Source organism: Teleopsis dalmanni, chromosome 1, assembly GCF_002237135.1.
Source record: "Teleopsis dalmanni isolate 2A chromosome 1, ASM223713v2, whole genome shotgun sequence".
Lineage (NCBI taxonomy): Eukaryota > Metazoa > Arthropoda > Insecta > Diptera > Diopsidae > Teleopsis > Teleopsis dalmanni.
The window spans coordinates 67,097,180-67,121,815 of record NC_051846.1 but is presented as its reverse complement, the minus strand read 5'-3'; the positions used below and the strand labels follow the sequence as shown (position 1 = coordinate 67,121,815).

At 28.1% G+C, this 24,636-nt stretch overlaps 3 protein-coding genes across 6 annotated transcripts; 1 reads left to right on the top strand and 2 right to left on the bottom strand.

Annotated features, from left to right (window-relative positions):
- Positions 1 to 483: 483 nt before the first annotated feature.
- LOC119672773 (ADP-ribosylation factor 1) lies at positions 484 to 11,087 on the bottom strand. Of its 3 annotated transcripts, none has more exons than XM_038083907.1 (5): positions 10,959 to 11,087; positions 5,363 to 5,659; positions 5,168 to 5,277; positions 4,803 to 4,928; positions 484 to 890 (listed from the first exon to the last, which is right to left on the bottom strand). In XM_038083907.1, the coding sequence occupies exons 2-5, from the start codon at positions 5,508 to 5,510 to the stop codon at positions 726 to 728; spliced, it is 549 nt and encodes a 182-aa protein (XP_037939835.1). In that variant the 5' UTR covers positions 5,511 to 5,659; positions 10,959 to 11,087; the 3' UTR covers positions 484 to 725. The 3 variants fall into 3 exon arrangements, with proteins under 3 accessions (XP_037939835.1, XP_037939834.1, XP_037939836.1); XM_038083906.1 differs by lacking the exon at positions 10,959 to 11,087 and adding an exon at positions 10,422 to 10,528; XM_038083908.1 differs by lacking the exon at positions 10,959 to 11,087 and adding an exon at positions 9,945 to 9,966.
- Positions 11,088 to 13,309: 2,222 nt separating this feature from the next.
- On the top strand, positions 13,310 to 16,044 carry LOC119672772 (tRNA (cytosine(72)-C(5))-methyltransferase NSUN6). Its single transcript, XM_038083905.1, has 3 exons — positions 13,310 to 13,559; positions 14,495 to 15,651; positions 15,754 to 16,044. The coding sequence occupies exons 1-3, from the start codon at positions 13,500 to 13,502 to the stop codon at positions 15,845 to 15,847; spliced, it is 1,311 nt and encodes a 436-aa protein (XP_037939833.1). The 5' UTR covers positions 13,310 to 13,499; the 3' UTR covers positions 15,848 to 16,044.
- A 22-nt stretch (positions 16,045 to 16,066) lies between these two features.
- Positions 16,067 to 22,879, bottom strand: LOC119672771. 2 transcript variants are annotated; one of them, XM_038083902.1, is made up of 9 exons: positions 22,576 to 22,879; positions 21,732 to 21,804; positions 21,267 to 21,659; positions 20,429 to 20,645; positions 18,914 to 19,565; positions 18,687 to 18,827; positions 17,978 to 18,626; positions 16,309 to 16,908; positions 16,067 to 16,242 (listed from the first exon to the last, which is right to left on the bottom strand). In XM_038083902.1, exons 2-9 carry the CDS (start codon positions 21,787 to 21,789, stop codon positions 16,145 to 16,147), a joined length of 2,808 nt encoding a protein of 935 aa, XP_037939830.1. In that variant the 5' UTR covers positions 21,790 to 21,804; positions 22,576 to 22,879; the 3' UTR covers positions 16,067 to 16,144. The 2 variants fall into 2 exon arrangements, with proteins under 2 accessions (XP_037939830.1, XP_037939832.1); XM_038083904.1 differs by lacking the exon at positions 22,576 to 22,879 and adding an exon at positions 22,125 to 22,148.
- Positions 22,880 to 24,636: the final 1,757 nt, after the last annotated feature.

Here is a 24,636-nt window from a genome sequence, read left to right as displayed (position 1 = left end):
GGCGAACAGCAAATTAAGATAAAATATATTGAATGAAATATAGCAAATAATGTAGTACTGTAGTTAAGACAACATCGAATATTTAATTAAATGTATTTTAAAAGAAATTAACCTTCCTTACTAATTTAGCATTAAGATACATATACTTTACTATATATAATAATCCATAATGTCCGCTTATTAAGGCTATTTTTGTTTTTTTTTGTTGTTAGAATATATATTTATTTACTGTCTGTTATCAAAATTCGAATTTTGTTTATATCTCTCGTTGTTTACATATTTAGGTTTGTTGTTGTTGTTGTCTTGTTCTTATAAACGAAAAAGTAAAAATATATTTTTATGTAGAAATTACAAATATTAAAATAAAGAGATAAAATATATATATACTTAGAAAAACTTGGATCGATAATTATAGCATTTTTACCTTTTTTACTTTAACATACAATATATATTATATATAAGTTTAAAAATTTCCTTTTCTTGTATCAGCGGTATTATTATTTATGATTTTAATAAATTTATATTATAATTTATTTGAAATTTTGTTGTTGTTGTTTTTAGAGCGACGATTTTCATATGTTGTTTTTGTATTTTTTTTCTCTTAATTCTCTCAAAACCGAAATTGAATTTAAATGTACTTTTGTGTTTGTGGTTTATTTGTTGTTTCATTTTATTGAAAATTTCATTAAATTTACTTTATATTTAAAATCAAAAGTTCATTTTTCTTAACGGTTGGCGTTCTTAAGTTGATTGGATAACCAGTCCAGACCTTCGTAGAGACCATCGCCGCTAGTTGCACACGTCGCTTGAATATACCAGTTGCGATTTCTTAGCGAATGTAGACCAAGTTTATCAGTAATTTCAGCCGCATTCATAGCATTTGGCAGATCCTAAAAAAATAATAAATTATTAATTCGTTAATAATAAATATGTATAAACAATTAAAAAATAGTTTATAATAAATTAATTGAGTGTGACATGATGATCAATTCTCATACTTATCAGTTTCAATTTTTCTCTAGTATTAATTTAAATAATTCGAAACTTTCTCACTAATGGCGTTTTTGATTAATAAATCTGGATTCATGACAGATTTACACGCGATCTGTCAAATTCGCGCGTAGCCGCTATATATAGATTCAGTCATATAGATACTATTTCTATTGCGATTTTTACGAGATTGGAGTATTGTTAAGCTTGTTAGTGACTATATACATTTAAACTAATTACAGAAAAAAAACATTCTATATAACGATTTAATGATCCTTTGGTCTCTTTACTTTTTATAACTAAGTAAGTTTACAGTACTAGTTTTAGTAGTACTAGTTTCAGTAGAGCTTCTAATTCCCATGATGGAATAGTTTTTATCGCTCTAGTTTTACTCATGGCGTTCTTGATTGTTAAATCTGGATTCAATCTAGATTTATTCTCGATCTGTCAAATTTTGTTGCCCAATCGAACATATTTAGAGTAATTTATATTACTCTCAAGAGACCAAAGGTCTTTTACTCTAAATAAATACATATTTAGAATTAATTCACACTTTATTTATTAGTCATACAGTCAATAGCTGCTAGCTAATAATTCTACTCTTGCTACTCTGGCAAAATATCCAGAGTGACTTCGCTCGAAAATGTAAAAAGATTCAATCAAAAATGCAAATTGCGATAAAAGTGAATTTCGATTGAAAAGGAGGTTACGCCAGATTTACAAATCGAGAACGACATTAGAGAGAATATATTTGATATGTGTATTATTCACAAGTATTTTATTGTTTGTTATTTAGAGAATGTGTTAAATCGGAAATCCGTTAAACCGAGAATTCTCCGTAGGTCGTTTCGAACTTATACAAACAATATGAGTATTGTTGCAAGATGCTTCTAAGGATCTTGAATATTCTTTACTCTATACAACATAATAAAATTTCTTCAATTTGAACATAAATCCGAAATTGGGGTTAATCCGCATGATTAAAACATTTGGGTTGCGTCAGTCATTAAAAATGAAGGAAAAATTTCAGATACATATTATATACAATATATATATATATATATATATTTAAACAGCATAAACTGAATAAAAACTAAACAATAATCCATTACTCATTCAATTAAGATTAGTATAGTCTTTGATTAATAGACGATCAAAACTAGTAAAATGTTAATGAAAGTTGTATTTTCTTTTTTAATATTCTATGCTACCTCAAGTTAATATAAGACTTCTAGTATTAACCCCAAATTACTATGAATCCTAAAATAGCTGGTGAAAATGATTTTATATCATGGTTTTACGTTCCTTGATTTTACTTTAGTAGAAGTCTAAATGGCCCAACAAAAATAGAGATGGTCATAACTAAGATAAGGAATTGACCAAAAAATTCGTTGGAAGATGTTTAGTTTTCAATTATATACTTTTAAAGAAAACTTTAGCCCAACAATATTTTTTACAATTTTTCTAAATTCTTTAGTTCAAAGTTTTGAAATAAATTTTCCTTTCGTATATTATATATTCACCTATCTCACACACGATACAGAAACTATATAAAGATCTTTATACACTATATATATTTTTGTTAAAATTATCTAAGGCCCTAATTCAAGCCCTGTTTTGCCTACACATTTTACAACTGTATTTTAAATTTTTTACTTTTAATAAAAGCAAATAATTATAAAATTAACAATGAATAATAATAAAAATAATAATTATAAAAATATATTAAATAATTATAAAAATAAATAATAATATCAAAAATAAATAATAATATCAAAACTAAATAATAACAAAAATAAAAAACTATTAAAACTAAATAAAAACAAAAATAAAAAAATATTAAAACTAAATAATAACAAAAATAAAAAAATATTAAAACTAAATAAAAACAAAAATAAAAAAATATTAAAAATAAATAATTACAAACAAAAAAAATAGTAAAACGATAATATTAAAAAAAATTAAATTAACAAAATAATATTGACAACAATAATAATATTGAAAATAATATAAAAAATAAACAACAATAATAAAAATAAACAACAATAGTTATAATAACAATAAACAATTATTATAAATAAATAATTATTTATTATAAAAAAAATAATTAAAAATAAAATAAAATAAACAAATGAAATACAGAATTTATAGATGAATCATCACACTAGTCACGTTGTTTGATTTCAGTCAAACTATATAATTACATGTGTACACGTGTTTATATATATATACAATATCATATATATTATTGTATATATATACATTTTTTTCTTGATATATTTTGTGGTGCATATAATCTGGATTTACTTTTCTTGATAAGATTTAACGATTATTGGTTAACGTACAATGTTTTTGTGTAGTTTAAGTTTTCTTCAATATCGTGACACTTAAACTGTTGATAAATAATCAATTAATTATTATATTTTTATTAAATAGTAAATGCCAAGTCCTATTTATATTTTTCTGATATTTGAATTGAATGTTACAACTGAGTTACGTGACTTTAGCAGTCAACAAAATATACTAACTAGGTCAAACCCCAAGAATCATTGTGATGCCACTACTAACACTGAACATTAACTGTAAGTTAATTATAAAATCATTTTGAGGCACAAATAAAACACAAAATGTTTTTAATACCAACATCAGATAGACTCTACTTTTCACAGCTCCAGAAGAACTCGACAAATTTCTAAAATATTTTAAGAGCGAATTTCTATTTTAACATTGTATCTACTGAATGGAAAGTGACAACTAAAACTTGTTGTTCTTGTTGTAATCCGCCGAAATCTGCAAGCAAGGATTACAGGAGGAAGACATGGGTTGAGATGTGGATGAATGTTTTTGGGGTAAGGATGTGTGAAGTCTTAGAATTGTTCTCTGATAGTATGTTTACTTTACTTCTAATATAGAAAGAATCATATTATTATTGATATTAAAATCAACAAATAGGCTCTTTGTTGTATGATTCTAACAGAAATACCCAATGGTATAGTTCCTTTTAGGTATAGTGAACTTCACATCGAGACATCGAAATTAACAAGTGGCACCAATCCAACTGTCTCTGGAACCCTATAGTTCCTAAAGAATCTCCTCCTCTTTTAGACTTGCTTTACCTAACCATATGCTAACCTATGTATACGAATTTGTAGTTCCTTTCATAATAGCTATTCAATAGATCTCCGCTACATACAATAACATTTAAACAGAATTGTCTACATATTGGATTTATTCATCGTTTCAGACCGTAAATTGATTTTATTTTTATTTTAAAATCATTTTTTTTTTTATTGTAATGAGTACCATCCTTTTTTACTTAAAAATTTTGCACAACCCTAACGTGGCGAAGAGACAAATTACGAATGTACTAAGTTATTTTTAAACGAAATTAAAAAGATTCTGTAAAGCACATGTACACTTTTTATCAGCACGTTTATAGCATCACTATATATGAGAAAAATATTTTATCGCCAAAAGTAAATAATAAGAATATCATAAATTTATCTTTAGATCTTCAACAATAAATTTACATTATATATTTTTTTCAACGTAGAATATTCTTATCTGAACAAAATTATTTATCTCAACGAGAACACGTAGATATGCTACCTATGACTGATATTATTTGATAAAAGCATTTTGCATAATGTACAGAAATAAAAAAACACTATCTCTTATATTGAAAATAAAAACAGTTATGATTAACCAAGTTTATAATTAAAAAATATGAAGAAACGCTAAAATTACATGCATGTATATGTGTATAAATATTTGTTTTATATAAAATTTTAATAAAAAAAGAATTTACTAACCTGTTTGTTAGCAAAAATGAGTAAAACAGCATCTCTGAGTTCATCTTCAGCTAACATACGCATCAATTCTTCCCTCGCTTCACCGATACGCTCTCTGTCATTGCTATCAACGACAAATATTAGACCCTGTTTTGAAAGTAAAATTATTATAATTTTTATTATAATTTTAACTATGTTAATAGATTCAATAAAATACAAAATAATATAAAATTTATAGTTTATTAAAATCAGCCCCGTCTTGAAACAATGAAAAACTTGTATAATCAAAGTAAATTCATTTAAAGTCGGTATCATCATTAAATTTTTTTAATACTCTTAAATATTCTTTTATAATTTTATATATTTTAATCGAAAATTATAATTACTTGTGTATTTTGGAAGTAATGTCTCCATAATGGACGAATTTTGTCTTGACCGCCCACATCCCACACTGTAAAGCTAATATTCTTGTATTCTACAGTCTCGACATTGAAACCTATAAACATTTATAAATAATACATTATTAAAATTAATTCATTAATATATATATATTTTTTAATGCTTGTAATAGATCAACTTACCAATGGTAGGTATCGTTGTAACAATTTCACCTAATTTGAGTTTGTACAAAATTGTGGTTTTACCAGCGGCATCTAAACCGACCATTAATATTCTCATTTCCTTTTTACCGAAGAGTCCCTTAAACAGATTTGCGAAAACGTTCCCCATTTTTTGTAGTTGTTGTTATTAAATATTCAGTTTTAAAAAACGGAAATTAGTCGAGTATCAGGAATTTAAATATATTTAGCTTTATTGGAATTATTATCAATCAATCCGAGTTTTTGCACAAATGATTGTACTCGGATGCTTATGGGAATCTGTAAAAGAAAAAATATATTAAAAATATTTAATTATAAAAACTTTGATTTATATATATAATTATATTCATATATAAATAATTCAATTAAAAAAATCATTTCTATTATCATTAAAGTTATATTTTATATAAATTGTAAAAGAATATGTAAATTGTTCTTACATTTTAGATGCAAGTACTATAGAATGAACTGAATGATAGGATGATAAAAATGATATATTAAAATGATATATAAATGATATATAACAAAGATTCACCAAAAAAATATAATTTGTATATTTTTAATAAATGTTCCTTTAATTTTTTGTAGTTTAAATACACCACTCTATTATCACCTCATAATTATTGACTTTAACGACCAAAGACTGATGACCTTTCCCTTAGGTCATAGGATTAGATAATCAAATAATCTATCTTTCATTTTATAATGTTGATAATAAAGGTTGGTATACTACAATAATTGTTTATATTTATTTTTTGTTAAACTTAAATATGTAGATAAAAGGTGTACAGATAACACGACGATGCAACCTATAAGAGGAAAAGTAAAATTTAATCTCAAATTGAGTTTCCGCAATATAGACAAAATGTTTATAAGAGATTACCCACAGAATTTTTTTGTAAAATTATTCTTACATATATAATATAATATTCTATAATAAATAATATACATATAATATATAATTAAAAATAAAATGTCGTAGTATTTCTCTCGATTAAAATGTAGTATACCTTTCTTTGCAATATAAATGGTAGTGAGTAAGTTTGACTTGGTGTTAAGGGGTACTACTTCGATTGTTCTGACTAATAGAAGTTGGCATATTTAATGAGAGTATCATAAGGTTAGAACCCAAAATAACGCGGGTAAAATGACTTCATTCATTACTTTTATTCGATATGAGTTGCATTTTCCAATAGGATGCACTGGCCCAAATTAAAACAAAAGTGTTAGCTAGATGTCGCTCTATTCCAAATAGGAAATCATATCTAAACTTATAGCATGAATATATATCGGTGGAAGTTTTTGGAAGCGTTTATCGGCTCATTAAGGTCGTATATGTGTTAACACTACTCTGGTTGTAAGTCTTAATAGTTAGATAACAACGTTTTAAAACTCTGAACTCTATGGACTATATCCACAACTTCGAAATTTTATGTAAATTACTATACGTTACCGATTTTTTGAGAGTAGTAGATATAAGATTCGAGTGTACTCGCATACGAATTTGTAGCGAACTCTTAAAATTTTTGAAAATCTTAAAGCGGCTTTAAAATTTTCAAGCAGCTCAAAGAGCAAATTAACTTCACATATATAATTTTTATTTAATTTTATACATAAACGTTTATAAATCAACACATCTCCTATTACAGTGGTTCATTCTAGTGGTCACAGATACTATTAAGTAAACGTATTTTAGACACTAAGTCGCTTTTGAACAAGCAAAGAAGACATATACGTATAACAACACGTGCTGGAGTATTTACGAGTGGATCGCTTTGTTTCATATTTAGCCAAAATTAATTGAGAATTTAATGTTGCTTTCTCATTAGAAATTTGAACCTATGATAACATTTATAAAATATAATATAGACTTGTCTATAAACAAATATTGTAATTTCAGTAAACAAACACTTAAGGCAGTTGCAAAATTACTAGTAAATATAAATGGTTCTGGAATTGGATATGGGATTTAGAAGATGTATTATTTAATAAATTAGCTAGAAAGTTTCTTTGATTCCACATTTCTTATAATTTAGGATTGTCTTATAATTATAATTAACTGGATCTATTGATTAATTTAATTATTTGCTCAACTCTAAGCTTATAAATATGGTTGCGTAAATTAAAGAATTGTATGAAATTATATATTTTTGAACCCAATTGATGGAAACAGAATGAAAAATTTTTGTTTATATTTACTGTAACCAAAAAAGCAAACATAAGCCACAGAAACTAAGTAAAATTGAAAGAGACAATAAAATTTATATATAATACAGTAAGTAATCATAGTCTTTAATTATAATCCATTATAGTATTCCTAACAAATAAATGGTTAAACCATTTATTTACTAATAAATTAACGTATATTATTCAACCTTATTGGTTTAAGAAGCTGCTAAGTTTACGTCTAATAGTCATTTGGCTGTACTGGCGGTCGGTCTAGTAACACCTATACAGTAAACAAGGAATCGAAAAGTAAGTCATTGTTTAGACTAGAGCAAACCCTTTTTAATAATAAAAAGATTTAAGTATTTCTTAAGATTGAATCTCAGCAATTGGAAATATGCTTATTTAATATATATATAGATAAAACATCCATTATTGGATATGAATAGTACAATTTTAATTATGTGTTAATTTATTACTATTGTTGAAGTGTACTTAATAGATATTAAGTAAGACGTGTGCGGGTTCACTGAACCAGTGTTCAGCTCCCATACTTATTTAATATACATATACACTCAGCTGTAGAAATTAGTTTTAACCGATTTCATGAGTATGCATAAATATTTTTATTATTTTGCTGGAAATACTTCTGTTATACTTTGCTGGTAGTATAGTATTTAGTTAACTTACTAACTTTACTGTACATTATTTCCATCTTTGTGGAATAGCCAAATTCTAGCCCATACAATACTAAGGGCTTCAACAATACTAGTTTTCTTTTTTATGTGATTTATTTCGACTTTCTTTCAGTAGTTACCAGATTTAGTTTGTAGCTCAAATACATTATTAAAATTAATCACAACACAATAAAAATATTATAATTTTAAGATGTGAAATTATAAATACTTCCGTAAATAATACAATTTTTTCTTTTAGTTCGAAACAGGTTTTAAATAAATTAGTATATTATTTAGTTTTAGAAAACTATATTAAACAGAATAAACATGTCGACTTAAAGCAAAGATCGTGGCAAAAAGAGAGAATAAGTAAAAGACACGCAATCCAACTTTCGATCGTTGTAACGTTTATAGTTTTTTGCATTATTAATAGCATTAAAATAAAGAGATCTTAATTAATTGTGAATATGAAACAGAGTAACCAACCCTGATGTATTTAATAATATATTTTTTTAATCATAATTATTAAATTAAGAGTTTTACTTTTGTAATACAATTTGTTCTATAGATTTACTACCAGATAGTTCCTTTGTTAAAAGTCCATTCAACTTATATTTGCATAAAGGCCTTAACCTAATCCATAAACCATGTTTTGTAGTTTCTAAATAAATGTTTACAATTATGTATACAGATGTCAATATTTACACTGAAATTTATTATTTTAGTTTATATATTAAATGCCACTTTATTATCTTATCAAGCAGTTGGTCGTTATTTATTCATATGAAAACTATTTCAAATAATAGCTAATAGACATGTCAAGGTCTACCACAACACGCAATAGAAAACAATCTTTTGAGAATAGGCCAAGTTTACCTCATATAATAACTGAGATATAGTGCCCTTCGAAAACAAACAACGTCCGTTTTATGGTAACTTTAGACCGTTTGAAAGACCGTACCACTTCACGTTAAAATTGTTTTGGATAGTATACCGCCAACTTATTTATATAATTAAATTAATACTGCAAATACTGGCAGAGCAGAGCTATATTTGCTAATTAATTGTTATAATTAACAATAACCCAAACAGTCAATAACACCGGCTTTACGAGCGACAGGATCTTAAAGCCGAACTGGAAGTCTTCCATAAACTGAATGGTTCACAAAGCGAATTATAACTAAATATTATCTACTCATATTATTTTTTATTATAATATACATATATGTTATTTCAACAATTTCAACTGTCGTGTCGTAACCTTTTTCCTGAGGCACGTCAGTGGCCGTCATTTATATTACTAATACCAATTTTAAATAGTTATGAATAATGTTCCGATTAATGAACAATGGTGAGTTGTACTTCATCTTCAGCAATTTGTGCGTGAGTCAGCAGCAGGTTATCGTACATTTGAATAGTATTTTATTTAAATTTTTGAAATTGTGAAATAAATTTATATAAATAAAATTACTAAATTTAAAACGCAATTATTTTATTTTTATAGCAATTAAACGGCATATAACATATATAAAATGCAGGCACTAAAAACGACGAAATAAACCAATCGGTTCAGCAACGCCGCCAACGTTGCAAATTAAATTTATTGAATACGTAAACAATTTTAATCACTTTAACAAATGTAATACATTAATATATTCATACCTTACTTATTTATTAATGTATCTTACTTATTTGAACTAATATATTAATAAATAACTAACTCTCTTTGCCAAGTTGCACCACCCTACGTCACTTTTTGTAAAAGTACACGAACATGAAAAAGAAACTTCATTGATGTGGGGAGAAAAACGAAAGTCATATAAGACGGTACAAGCAAGCACTTTTCACCACAAAAATGATGACGGCGGATTGATACGTTGGTGGAAAGTAAACGATAAAAACCGATAAAACAAGTGCAGAGTATAGGAAAATACACAAATAGTAAAATGGAAAAATCAAAGAAATTGAAAAAACTATAAAACTGAAATGGCTGCCGTAAAACACAGCTTTCAATATTCGAATAATTGAATTACTTTAAAACAATATATTAATTAAGTTGTTTTACGTTGAATAAAAAATTAAATATATACATATCTCACATAAAAGATTAAAAAACTTTTCTGCAATATTGCAATATAAAGCAATAACTTGACAGATTTTCAACACTTTTTCTTAGTTTAACACACATATATTATTACCGGTTATTAATTTTATTCTGAAAACCACAAGGAATCACACTTTTAAAATAAATTTTATAATATCAGTCAGAAGTAGACGTTTCTTTACTCCCGTAACTAATCAAAGAAAAAATTTTTAATGCTTGTATGGTATGCTGAGACTGATGACAAAAGAGAATGTAAAAATTAAATGTTGCCAATCCAAAAAAAAAACAATATTGCACAAACAGGCCCGTAAAACTCACTTTTAAAAATAATTAATTAATTAAATCTATTGCTATGTTATATATAAAAAATAATTTAATTTAATACTTTTACAATTATATACCAATTTTTTTTCAAAAATTATATGTATAATAAAGAAGTTGCAACACTTTTCATTAACAAAAAAAAAAGCAGAGAGAGATGCCTATAGTTTCAAAGTACAAATACTTTGTCGAAGCAATCAACGCGTATATCCAACATAAGCCATAAAGCAAATAATGAGGTTCCGAAGTTTAAACATATTGTAATAAATATTAAATAATTCTTTTATTTTAATAAAAATTTTATACGCACCAAGCCAATAAATAAAAATTGAAATGAATTTAACAGAAATATTAACTATTTCTGTTTGGAAATGTTGAAAAATCACAGAGCAATTAACAACTTGACCGATACACTCGCCGACAAATTATATGTAATTTATAGTTGCAAGAATGAAAAAAGAATCTACGGCATAGACAATCATATGCATTAGCAATGTGTTAAAAGAGTCATAGCAGAATCATATAATAGAGATAGATAACATTCATAAAATTATTATGCCACGTCGTGTTCTCAGTAAATGTGTGAAGGAGTAAACTGTTTAGAAGTTGCCAGTAACAAAAATTTATACGTAATCATAAAAATCGCTTTTAGATCGAAATTGTATATTAGTACATATTTTATTTCGAAAAAAACTCAAAAGTTAATTATTAAATGATTTTATAAGAAATTTAAAGCATTTATTTTATAATTCATGCAAAATAAATTTTTTGTTACCTATTATCAAGTCAAATCGAAGTTTATTTAAACTTATAATAAAATCTCAAACTATATAATTATATTCATATACAAAGTGTGCAGGGAATTTTTATTTTTTATTAAAGATTTATAGTACATTTACGCTGTCTTATTTAAGTATATGCTCATTTATATTAAAGAGCGAATGCCTAAGAGCCTTTATTTACTGCTCAGTTGTTTGTTTACATATAACATATAAAACATATTTTAGTATTTTCCCTTTTAGGAAATTATTTTATTTTTATTTATTTTTAAATGTTGCAGTCAACATTGTTAGTCTTAAGTGAGCTGATTAATTGATAATGAGCTCATTTATATGAAAGATTTCTGTATGGTAAATCATCCTCCGCCTAAATGAGATAGTGCGAATCTATTACTGCATCATTGATTACTATTACAAATCAATAAAATATATTTTCTAAAATAAATTTAGAAAGTTGAGTTTTAAAAACAAAGATTTTATTAAATACTTACTTAATCTGTGCCTTTATTTACAGCTCAGCTGTTGTTTATTTGTATTTTGCAAATAAAACATATGACACATATTTTAAATTTTAGTAATTGCCTCTTTGGGAAATTTATTTTTAAGAGTTACATTCGATATTTTTAATTTTCTTTCATTAGTCAAAATAAATAAAAAAACAGATGCTTATATATTGTATTTGTTAGAAAAGAAAAACAATTCGAATGGATATGCGGAATTTTTACACGGACTATTGTAGTGAGGGTAATATGGTATTTACGCTGGCCTCAAATGGCTCATTTTGGTCAAAAATCGAAAATGAGAAGCAAATGGCTCATTCTTGCATACAAAATTTCAAGCGCGAATGAGATCCGTTGGATCACATTCTGTATGAATGCATTTTGGCAGTTTGAGAAAGCTGTTTTTGACACATTTAAAAAAAAAAATAAACAAATGTTTGGTGATTGCTGTTCCTTGAATACGATGCACCTCTTTTCGGAACTTGAAATTATTTCTTGCATGTAATTCTTCGTAAGTAATAAAAGTAATAGTAATAGTTTTCAAATTTTTTATTTATTTATTAAACATCGTATGAAATTTTCGCAATGGTAACACCTAATGTACCCTATTCGTAATTCTGTTAAATACCAACATTCCCTGCCATACCGACATAATTTACTACATCTCTCAATTTTATCTGCTATAAAATTTTCTAACATTGCAGCTATGTTTGTAACTTTTGAAAAAAACAAATACTAATTGCACTTATATATAAAATAAATAAAAATAAAATATTTTCTTGAGTTAAATTTTGCAATACTAAATTTGTTGCTAATAAAACGCAGGGTTCTATTTGAATTTTGTAAAAATCAAACACTGAACACACCCAATGAAAGTATTAAACACACCTCAAGACTCGTTTTTGATATTTGGCGTTATTGTTTATGTTTTGCATCTTATGAATTAATTCCCTTTTAATTTCAATCAATTTCTGACTAATTCATTGCAAATTTTAAAAGTATTTATTAAATCAATTATTTCTGCTTTTGGTTATTTGGAACATTGAATTTTTGTAACAGCTTATGTTACAGAATGTAAACAAAACAAAATTTGGCTTTTTTGTTAATTGCAATTAATCAAAATATTTAACCGGAACAACTATTTTTGTTAATTACAATAAATTTATTTATTCTATTATATCGATGTCAGCTAGAACGGTACACGTCGCTTCGTACGTCAAGTACATAAATCGAAGTATAAGAACCAGTATATAAAAATCAGTACATTTCTGATATATCAAAAAATAAAAATGTTATTAATATGATAAATATAAATTATATCTATAAAAAGCTTCAATTGAAAATGGCATCAGTTAACAATCAAAATATAAGTTTAGTGCGTGTTGGTAACCCTACGTTACTAAGTTTACTCAAGGAAAGTTTATAATTTATAATGTTTTATTGCATGTCAACAAACTTTGTTGAGATTAAAATACATGTGCGAAATATGCATTATACATAATCGAAATATAATTATCTTTGTCACTAACTTTTTTTATATATGCGATTTGACAACAATTACTTAAATTTGAAATGTATCCAGAATCGCCTTTTCTAAATACACTTGTTGAATCACAAATATTGAAAGAAAATGTAAGTTTAAAATGTAATAAATAATAACAAATATAATATCAAAAATATTTCTGAAAACTGTGTAAAAGAATTGACACGAAAATAAGTTCAGTAGATTAATACGGTCTTTTTTTCAAAATATATATACGAAATTAGAATTGCCGGTGGGAAATAAATTAATATATTGCTAAATATCAACTCTTTATCATTTAGATGCTATGCATATATCTTCGAATCTTTTCCGATATGAGTTGGACCAATGGTTGATAGAGTAGTATCCACCATATGCCTGTTCTTTTTGTGGTTTGGTGCATTACTTGTCAATGGGGATTAGTAACCTATTGCATATTGATATAAGATATATATTGTATATTGATAATAGGACCAAACATATTACACAATAAATTATAAACAATCATATATAAGTGTTTCAATAATAGTTACTCAAAAATAATGACGACTTTCTTTGATGACGAGTTGACGATTGTGCGGAAAATTGTACTGTAGAGTGCAAACTCAAGTAATTTGGGTTACCAGTGTGAATGGAGGAAGATTTTCCTAAAACCAATTCCTTAAATAATCCTTACACTATCAACATAATATTTATAAATACTATTTTACATTTAAGTAATTTTATAGGTACGTCTTTATTGCATTAATCAATTAGACACGTATTGGAATGTTAGGAATAACCACTATAAGAAAACTTAAGATAATATAGTCAGTCGTATTTTGGAATAGCAAGAGGAGCAACTATGATATTTCTTTAAAGAGCTATTTAAATCTTCAATATATGAGTGTTTACACCTTATTACTTTTGCCTTCTGTGATAATAACAATAGGGTCCTGTTTGGCTATTTTCCCTACATATAAGAAATACTATAAAAACTAAGCCCCTTCAAAGTATTATTTATAAAATATTTTTTACTCACGTTTTTTATTTAAAATTATTTTAGAGCTGTTTGTTAAATGAATTATTACCATGGCTTTGTGAAGCTCCAACTGTTACAACATATCGGGTAAACTTATTAAAAACCACTGTTGAATCATTTACAAATATAGTACAGCAAAAATTAAAAGAGAAATATACTGAAGAGCCAAAAGTATTCCAAATTCCAGAACTACCAGAAATGGTTTGCATTAGTAAAGTAGAAGAACCCATACATGAAGATATTGAAAGAAAAGAAGTTATAGTTGATACATCATGTGCCTCAGCTGTCTTGCGTGGCGCACACATATATGCGCCTGGTGTACTTGCAATGGAGTCCGGCACCAAAGTGCAGGAAGAAGTTAGTGTTTACGCTGATTTAACAGGCGTATGTAAAAGAGGCACAAGTATTCGTTTAAATATGCCACACAAATTATTTATTGGAATTGGCGTGACACGCATGCAACGCTATCAATTGTACAATCAAAATGCAGCGATGGAAGGTATAGCGATTGAGATGAAATCTACGATTTCAGGAGTGCCCACAATAGGAAATTTAAGCTCTGAATTAGCTTTATTGCAAAATCTACCTTCAATTGTATGTGTACGAGTTTTGGATCCACAACCAGATGAAGTTATATTAGATATGTGTGCAGCACCAGGTAATAAAACAACTCATATCGTTGAAATGATGAAAGATACAGGAATAGTTGTGGCTCTTGATAAAACTATTGATAAGATTAGGCACATTGATGATAAAATTAAGACAAACAATATACAAAGTGTGCGTACTTTTGCTTTTGATGCCACAAAATCATTTAATGATAAGCAAGAAACTACATCGAGAGAGCTTTTAATACCACCATTCGCGGCGAACACTTTTGATCGTATCTTGCTTGATGGCCCGTGCAGTTCGCTTGGTAATCGTCCAACTTTAGCAAGCAAATTAACCACAAGAATGTTAGCATCTTATCCAAATATACAACGTAAACTTTTTGAGAATGCCGTGCCGTTACTAAAGCCGAATGGTGTATTGGTATACAGCACCTGTACAATAACCGAGGACGAAAATGAGTGTATAGTTGCTTGGGCTTTGAAGAAATTTCCACAGTTAAGATTGGTTGATGCTGTTCCTCGTTTTGGCGGTTTTGGTTTACCTAACTTGGGTTTAACTGAACAACAATGGTAAATTGATTTTTTCTATACATTATATAATTATAACCAATATTTTTATTAAATGAAATAATTTTATTTAAATTAACTAATTTAATTAATTTGAAATTGCAGCTCGTGTGTACAGCGATTTGGACATACCAACATTTCTAGCAAAAATGCAGATACAATAGGTTTTTTCATAGCAAAGTTCGTAAAGAATAATTAAATTAAGTAATAATATTAAGGCATAAAAATAATTTGTTAAGTTTTTATTTATATCAAAAAATTAATTTTGATAATATATAATAATGGAACTAAATGAAATCTTATAAATAAAAGTATATCCAAATTATGGATAAAATGATTTATCTTAACACTAAATGGAATCGATATAAATATACAAACCATTGGATACAATGAAAATAATTATTATATGAAATTAAAATTTTTCTTAAAATACTTAAATATATTTTCTATTAGTTATATATTCTAATAAATGAACTCCATTTCTGTTAAAATCAATTTACGCATTTAGATTGAGAGCCTTAAACTCATCGTCATGCATTTCAGTCATCATAAATGTACCGTCTTGGAGTAAGAGTACGACACGCCTCGTACCACCTGAAATTATTCAAAAGCGAATTGTTTATTTGTTTTACATAATGTACTTTAATAAAAAATAATTACCTGGTGATGGTAGTTCTGCTTGCACAACTTCAGCGGGAATATTTCCATCTTGAGCTTCATCGTTCGTTTGCACAGTTAGTTGTTCAGTTGCGTTACCAGTTAAAGCCGAATGTTGTGCTAGTTCAGCGGCAGTCATTGTTACTACTTGTGTGCTACCATCTTCTTGCAAAGTTTTTACTATATATTGATTCTCTCCGCCTGCAGCAGCAAGCGCTTCAACATCATGCTCACTCGGTAACTGGACAACTGTTTCGCCAACTGCATTTTCCATATTCAACACTTGATTTTCATCACCGTCAGACGCTGCTACATAAGCAAATTGCTGTTCGCCATCTGGTCCTTGTGTTACTAAGATTGTTTGACCCTCGGCATTTTTACCGGCAACTTGATAAACTGTGCCGTCTTCGCCAGTCACTAGGAGTGGTGAACCATCTTCATTGGTAAGCATTTGCTGTTCTCCTGTTAGTAGCGCTGATTCTATATCACCCATCTGTTCCTGCAATTGTTGTTGTTCTGACACTAATTGGGTCTGCATAACTCCACTTTGAAGTTTTTGGGTTTGTGATACTATTGTCTGATCTTCCTGACCAATAAGGTTACCTAAAATAAGTAAAAGAAAATAGTGATATAATATTACATATATATAGGTTATTTTAATAATAATCGATTGACTCATGTGAGAAAAAAAGATACCAGTTTTTTTTTTTTGGGTCACCAAAATAACCAAACCCAGTTTAGGAAATACCTTTATTAAATTAAATTCTAAATTCGAACTTCTATACTCGATTTTTTCTATAACTCCAATAAAAATATTGTCACATGCCAATATGGATATGGAAAAGTGCATTGTACGAGACGAATTTCTGTTTAAAGTATAAATTCATTTTGTTGTTAGGGGAAGACCCTTTTTTCAAAACAAATGTTTAATTTTTTCTTTTGCTTTTGTTGCTTCTTTGTGCAAATGCCAGTTGCTGATATGAAGCGTGGTTTAAAGTAAATAAAATAACTTTCAATGCTACTTTTAACGATTATATTGAGCTTGACAATGAAATTTGTACATCAAGCTTCCCTACAGATGACGATATTATAGAGCATTATGATTCTGAATTAGTGGATCCGATTCTAATCGCAACCGAAAGTGATGATTAGGGTTTAGTGGATGAAATTGTTCATCTGAAAACGGCTTCTGAAAACGAAGTAGAAGACTCATTTAAAATTCTGAATATTTGCACACGAATGATGGTACAACTGTTGATCACTATAAGGCTTGGAATAAATTGGAATTTCTTTTTACAGAAAATAAGGGATTCAATTCGCATATTTAACTATAACATTTTTAGAAATCGTGATATGTTTTTCTCAATGCTTATGATATATAACAGTCTAAATGATGAGATGATCTCAATGAACTATTTGACAAAAAATCAAAAAAATTAATTTTATCAATTACAAAGTACGCATTCCAAAACTATCAATGAATTTTGTTGATAGTTTCAATCAAATTTGATACTTGAAGAATAATCTTATTCTAGAGGATTGAGTTAAAGAATACCATAAATCCATGAAAAGCCTTTCAGATTATGATAAAACTATAAAATTCTATTGAAAATTAAATAAAAGTGCAGAAGAAAATGAAAATTGAGATTTATCTTAAGGTAAACGCCATTACCTGTTATTGGACACAGCTGGGCTTGATGTTCCTCTTGAGCATAAGATTCACTTTGTTTACGTGTAGCGGCACCGCGAGAATTAGGAGCACTAATCTGTTGTACCTTTTGTATTTGCACACCAGATTGTTGCTGTTGTTGGCGTAAGTGTTGTTGACGCTGTTGTGGTGTCATACGCTGTGCCACTGCATCCTCACGCGTCATTACCTTTTTCGTGACCTTTAAATCGCCAGACTTGGAAAGCTGTAAAATTTTCTGTTCAGGCGTAACATTTTTAGATGTAACTGTATTTGGACGTTGTGCAACTGTGCTTTGTCGAGGTATAATCATACGTCCTGATGATGGTGAAATCTGTTGGTGTGCTCCTGTACGTGGTGTGGGTTGTATAGCGGCTGATGTCACACCTTTCCGTTGAATAATTGTGGCACCTGGTGTACGTTGTGCAATTGGGCGCTGATTTATTGTTGTGATTTGTGTACTTCCTATAGTAGAGGTTGTCACTGTTTGTCCAGCTGCACTGGTTCCAACACGAATTTGTCGTACTGGAGTTGCACTATCTTGGCTATTATTGATGCGTATTATGCCTGAATTAGCTTGCGTTGATTCACCTTTGGAGAGTATACGTATTTGTGCCTCTGTTTTGCCTGTATTCTAAATTAATTTAAATATAATTATAAAATGTAAATGGAAATAATATGTATGAATAACTACCGAAGGTCCATTGAAACCTGGTTTCTTGACAACTCCGGAAGAACTGAGATCTTGTGTAATGATAACCTCTGCTGAAAATGCAGTAGATTCACTGTTTTCGGTGCTCGGTACAGATGAACCATTTACTTTTATGACTTTAGACTACAAAGAAAACACGTTTAAATTAATAAAATTATAATATATTTTAAATATTTTTTTTTAGTTGGAAATTTTGTATTATAATTTACCTCAAGAGATTTTTCTGTTTTTGTTTTCACTTCTACCGATACGGAATTTCCGTTTCTCATGCGTTTAACTGTATGTGATGGGATTAAATCTTCTTCAAGATCCTCCATTGTTGCAGTTGTTGCTGGCAAGTCACTAGCGTTCGAATCATTAAAATCTGAATCATCCAATTTACGCTTTATACTTGCAAGATCTTGTGTAGTGGAATTTGTATCATTTATATCAGAAGCACTTTCTGTGCTTTGTACCCACTGTTTAACTTGATCCATTGCTCTCTGTTTCGATGAACGAATTGGACGTCCACTCGAATCAACTCCCTGAGTTGATACATTACTCTTCTCAATAGAATTTTGATTTGAATTTAAGTTTTTTGCAGCGCCTACTGATTCTTTTAGCGAAGCCTGTTGTTTAGCTTGCATTGCAGCACGACTCTCTTTTTGGCGTGCCAATTGCTTTTCAAAAGTATCCAAAAGATGTGGTACATTTTCCAAATGTGTTAATGGTTCCCAAGTATTATGTTCGTGGGTACGTCCTTCCCATTTTACTAAATATTCATGACATTTACGACGTGGATTAAAACGTTTCGCTACTATTTTCTCAACGTTTTCTTCAACTATATCATCAGGATTTGGAACAGTCCGTTTGGCACTACGACTGAAATCAGAGATTTTTTTTAATAGTTATTTTATATGTCTATATATATATGCGTACATAGAGGATTATCATTTTATTTGTTGTAGGTAATATTTTTTAAAAGAGAATTTGTATGTATTAAGTTTTTACTTAAAAGGTGTTAGTTTACATTTGTGTGGTGAAATGGAAACGTAAATTTCTGCTTTATAAAGTATAAAAATGAGTCAAAAGCTAAAACAAATTTCCTTGGAACAAAAGTTAGACATTTTAAAACGTTTTAAACTTGGAGAAAAGCATTGGGTTTCTGACATTGGGTTTAGCTCCAACTACTGTAAGAATAATTTGTAATCCTGATGCGGATAATATAAAGGACTATGGAAAAGGAAGTCAAACAAGTTACAAAAAGTAAAAGTCCATTTATTGTAAAAATTGAGTATTTTCTATCCATTTGCATAGAAAATCAGAACCAAAGAAAAATGCCATTGAGCCAATGTTAATTCAGAATAAGGCTCCGTCGATATTCAATAAGTTAAAAGGTAATTCTCCATCAACAAGTGGTCAAAAACTAAAATATTCTTGAAAATTAATTAAAGGGAGAAATATGATGCGATTTGCGTCCCAAATCGGTCCAAATTAATGGCGCAAATCGGGGTCTTACTGTATGTATGAAAATATATATGAATATTTATATATGTAAACGTAATTTCTATAGAGTGTGTTTTATAATTAAGTGACGTAAATTCTGTGGGAGCATTTTTTATATTAACCGACATATACGTGCAATCCAAATATTAATTTTAACTTTGAAAATTTAAGTCAGTATCGGTTTTAAGTATTAAGTTTTATGCAGTATTCAATTAAAAACTTATAGAAAAAAAATTCACCTTAGAGTTTTTGTTTGGTTTGCTCCAGAAATGAGTTTACTTTGCACCTGTGATGCATTTCCAATAGCCGGTTTCTTAATGATTCTAGGCGTCGGTACAAGACTGCTGGATTTTGCGGGTGAACTTTCGCTATCTGAATCATGACCTTTTGCATTAGCTCCGACCTTCGCTGGCGGCTTAATATTTGTCACTTGTGGTTTTGTTTGATTTAAAGGTTCTGAAAAACAAATATTATAAAGTTGTAATATGCATATAATTTTTATAACACAGAATTTCTATCTGGAATTACTATTATTTAGTTACTTACAAAGATAGATTCAGTATTCTTTACAAATATATATATTTAAAAACCTTCTTTCCAATTTTGATACGTTCTTGACCAATCTTGAAATCTGAACTTGATGATTTCGGCACACAAATATATATTAAAATTTTCGACTAAGATTTTTATTTGATAATATATATATTGACAAATTATAACGTTTAATTATAATGTTCATAAGTAAGTATAATTACAAAATCCTATCAGAATTTAATACAAGTATAGGAGTTTTATATGTTTATTTTTTTCACATAAATTCAAGCAAATGTTGATCAACAATTTTCAATTTAAATTAATAGAATAATTTTAATAATTTAAGAAATAGTGTAGTTTTTGTTATAAGACAAACTTAAATAAAGTTTTTAAAATGACATAATTAAATTGATTTTAAAGCCAAAAACCACGTTTCAGTTATATTGTTGTTATTATATATTGAGGCTAAATGCCAGTACTATAAAACAAAATTATCTATCCCATATACAATAATTACAATAAAAATTTTGCTTTGATACATACTTCTTCCGGGAGAACTGTCCGTGTTATTAACTACAGTCTTAGTTATTTTAACAGGCATTTCGTGCAAACTGCCTTGACCAACTTTAGAGAATGATTGTATAGTTTTTCCAGCCACAATCCAAGTTTCCCGAATATTTTCTTCCATTTTCACCCATGTCTGATAGAGTGACCATGAGTTTGGTGGATTCGAATAGGTTTCTTTATTTAGCTGCGTAGATTTCCATAAAAGAAAAGCCCATATCTTGGGTTTTGTGTCATTGGTATCTCGCACATTATTTGTATCTTTGGAGCAGGATTTTTGTTTGTGCGCTTTAAATTCATCCGCAAAATGAAAAACATTTAAACAACGCCCACATACCAACACATCCATTGTGGACATTTCCTCTTGTGCGGCTAAACATTAAATTAAATGTTTTAATGTTAATTATGTTTTTTTCATATATTTTATTAAAATGTTATTTATACCTTTTATTAATTTGGAATGTTTTCCGATCTCAGTCGGTGTTATTTCTCTGCCAACCATTTTGTAAACACGACACTAAAAATAATTTATTAAATTTTAATGCATAATAACTTTACATATTGTTATTAATTATTAGAAAACATTTTAAAATCTAAAATTGTTTTTATTGTAAAAATTTTGAATTATCATCTCCCACATCTCAAACGTTTGGTTTAACTATTATTGCTAGTATAAAAAAAAAGAAGTGTGGTGAATCACAAAAAAGTTGTTTATTTTTATTAGTTTTAAACAGAACAGTGTAAGACAAACAATTTTAAAGAACTCAGTCTTCAAAGCTGTTTCTATGCGTGTTTATTGCTGAAAAATGAGTGATTTTAATTAAAGTATTAAATTACATTTCGCGCTTATTATTTTTGCGGGTGTTAAGAGCTTTTATTCTTTCGTTTGCAAAAACAAATTGTTTACTTTTTCTATGCCTGCGTTTACTAATGAAAATACATATTAATTAGTTGCTAATGTTAACACTTCTTACATAAAAAATATTTTACATATCAACGAAATATGTTAATATGCTTCGAAATCAGAAATCTAACCTAATTTCATACCTAAATCTATATTTATTTAAAGATTAAGAAAGTCTAATTCACTTGTGTTACCAAACGCAAAATTTTAATATATTCAGCGTATGTTTCGGCGCCAAAACATAGCGGGGATCACTATTGATTATTTTTAGCAGATACATTACACGTTAACATTATATATTATATGTCAGTTTAAGTTAATTAAATACAAAATATTTCAAATATAGCACACTTGTAAAAAATATTAAATTAATTTTATTGTTACCTTTTAATTATTAAAAATATATTCACTTCAGTTTTGCACCAAACTAAGCTGAACTCTTAACTCACTGTTACACGTACACAAAAACACTTCTACTTATTTATTTTTGTTATAATTTAACATTTACTTCCAATTATTATATTAATTTTATATATATATGTATAACACTAACAATTAAATAAATTTCCAAACTTTTTCTAAAATCTGCACAATTTGTATGAATGCGACTAATAAGCAATGAAAATTTATTTCCGTTCGCTCGAAAAGTGTAGCAGTTGCTATACCAATAGTGTTGCGTGTTGAGTAAAAGCAAGCGCAACGCCAATCTATGCGCAAATCAAAATGGCTGGTAAAGCAGTTGGTAATATTCAAGCGAACGGAATATTTTTGTATTCTTTATACTAATGCTGTGTGTTCAGTAGTGTTGAGAAACAAAATAATTATTTAATAAATTTTATTATATAAATTATTCGTTATAAAAATTTAGGCATGTGCGAGTTCGAGTAAATTGATGGTAAATTAAGGACGTGTGCGAGTTAGGCTAAGTTGCGTTCTAAATGAGGGAAATTCTAAGATGAGCCGATAATGTAGTGATGTGTCGATACGTGTTGATAAATGGCTAAATGTGTGCAGTGCAAAAAATCCCAAAAAATCTCCCATTTGGTTTAGCATCAACTTAGCCTAACTCGCACACGACCTAAAGGAAATAATAAATTATGTCGGTATGGCAGGGATAGCTGGTATTTACCAGAATTTCGAATAGGATAAAATAGATAAAAATAAGATTAAATTAGGTGTTACCAATGTGGAAATTTTTTACCAAAAATAATAAATAAGTGCATTAAATAAATAAATAAATATCTACATAGTACAGTGCAAAAAACTCCCAGGAAATTTTAATTTACTTTACCTCAATTTACTCGAACTCGCACACGGCCTTATTTTATTTATGTCAAATAACTGGGGGTTTATTCCGCAACTGTACAAACTGAATTATAATTAATATAATGTCTTCCATTTTGTTTACTTTTTTATTTTCAATAACTGAGTTCGCTCAATGTAAATACAAAGTTTTTCACTGACAACTGGCAAAAATGTATTCAGTACGTCATAATTTTACATTCAGCACGAAAAACTACTCACTAGCACTTGGGGAATATCATTTTACAAGAAAGTGTAAACTGCAGTAAGAAATGAGTTTTTCATTGTATACAAAATTTTTTTTACAGTTGTGGAATACTTGTTTACTATATAAATATTATAATATTTTTATTTGTTTAGGTTGTTCTATTCAACATGACAAATACATAGTATCATTTTGAATGAGCCATTTGAAAGTGTTTACATTCGTTGTAATTCGTTTGTTCTCATTTCAAACAGCTGATTTTTCAACTTGCTTGTTGATTTGATTTTTGACCTGTGCCAAAAAAATATTGCATGAAGGTTAAATATGCTTTCAAACCTTACAATATAAACTTAAAACATATTTTTAAAACATATTTTTAAACTTCGATTAATTACCTTTTGGGAAGTAGAAGTTCTAAAAAGAGGTGCATCGCTTTCAAGAAAATGCAACCACCAAACATTTGTTTACCTTTTTTTGTAAATATGTCAAAAACAGCTTTCTCAAACTGTCAAAATACCATGAAAAGCTTTTATTTAGGGTATGTTTAATGAATTCCTTTGCATTTGGAACATATGTGGAATGCATTCGAACGTCTTTCATACAGAATGTGAGAAAATTGCTCATTTTCGCGCTTGAAATTTTATATGCAAGAATGAGTCATTCGCTACTCATTTTCGATTTTTGACCAAAATGAGCCATTTTCGGCCAATGTAAACGCCATATCAGACTGTCAAAATGCAATGTAAAACTTTAATTTAGGGTGTGTTCAATGCATTAATTTGCATTTGGAACGTATTTGGAACTTATTCTAACTTTGTTGGAACTTATTTATACAGAATGAGATTCAATGGATCTTATACGGCGTTTAAATTGGCCGAAAATGGCTCATTTTGAATGAGCCATTTGAAAGTGTTTACATTCGTTCTATTTCATTTGTT

What these genes read in the sequence shown, in the direction of transcription:
- LOC119672773 (XM_038083907.1), bottom strand. Translation starts at nt 5,510, where the DNA reads ATGGGGAACGTTTTCGCAAATCTGTTTAAGGGACTCTTCGGTAAAAAG. An exon ending in TACAACGATACCTACCATTG is followed by an intron (nt 5,278 to 5,362) that starts GTAAGTTGATCT and finishes AAATGTTTATAG; the next exon opens with GTTTCAATGTCGAGACTGTA. An exon ending in TCATTTTTGCTAACAAACAG is followed by an intron (nt 891 to 4,802) that starts GTTAGTAAATTC and finishes TTATTTTTTTAG; the next exon opens with GATCTGCCAAATGCTATGAA.
- LOC119672772 (XM_038083905.1), top strand. Translation starts at nt 13,500, where the DNA reads ATGTATCCAGAATCGCCTTTTCTAAATACACTTGTTGAATCACAAATA. An exon ending in CACAAATATTGAAAGAAAAT is followed by an intron (nt 13,560 to 14,494) that starts GTAAGTTTAAAA and finishes AAATTATTTTAG; the next exon opens with AGCTGTTTGTTAAATGAATT. An exon ending in GGTTTAACTGAACAACAATG is followed by an intron (nt 15,652 to 15,753) that starts GTAAATTGATTT and finishes TTGAAATTGCAG; the next exon opens with CTCGTGTGTACAGCGATTTG.
- LOC119672771 (XM_038083902.1), bottom strand. Translation starts at nt 21,789, where the DNA reads ATGGTTGGCAGAGAAATAACACCGACTGAGATCGGAAAACATTCCAAA. An exon ending in ACATTCCAAATTAATAAAAG is followed by an intron (nt 21,660 to 21,731) that starts GTATAAATAACA and finishes TTTAATGTTTAG; the next exon opens with CCGCACAAGAGGAAATGTCC. An exon ending in CAGGTTTCAATGGACCTTCG is followed by an intron (nt 18,627 to 18,686) that starts GTAGTTATTCAT and finishes AAATTAATTTAG; the next exon opens with AATACAGGCAAAACAGAGGC.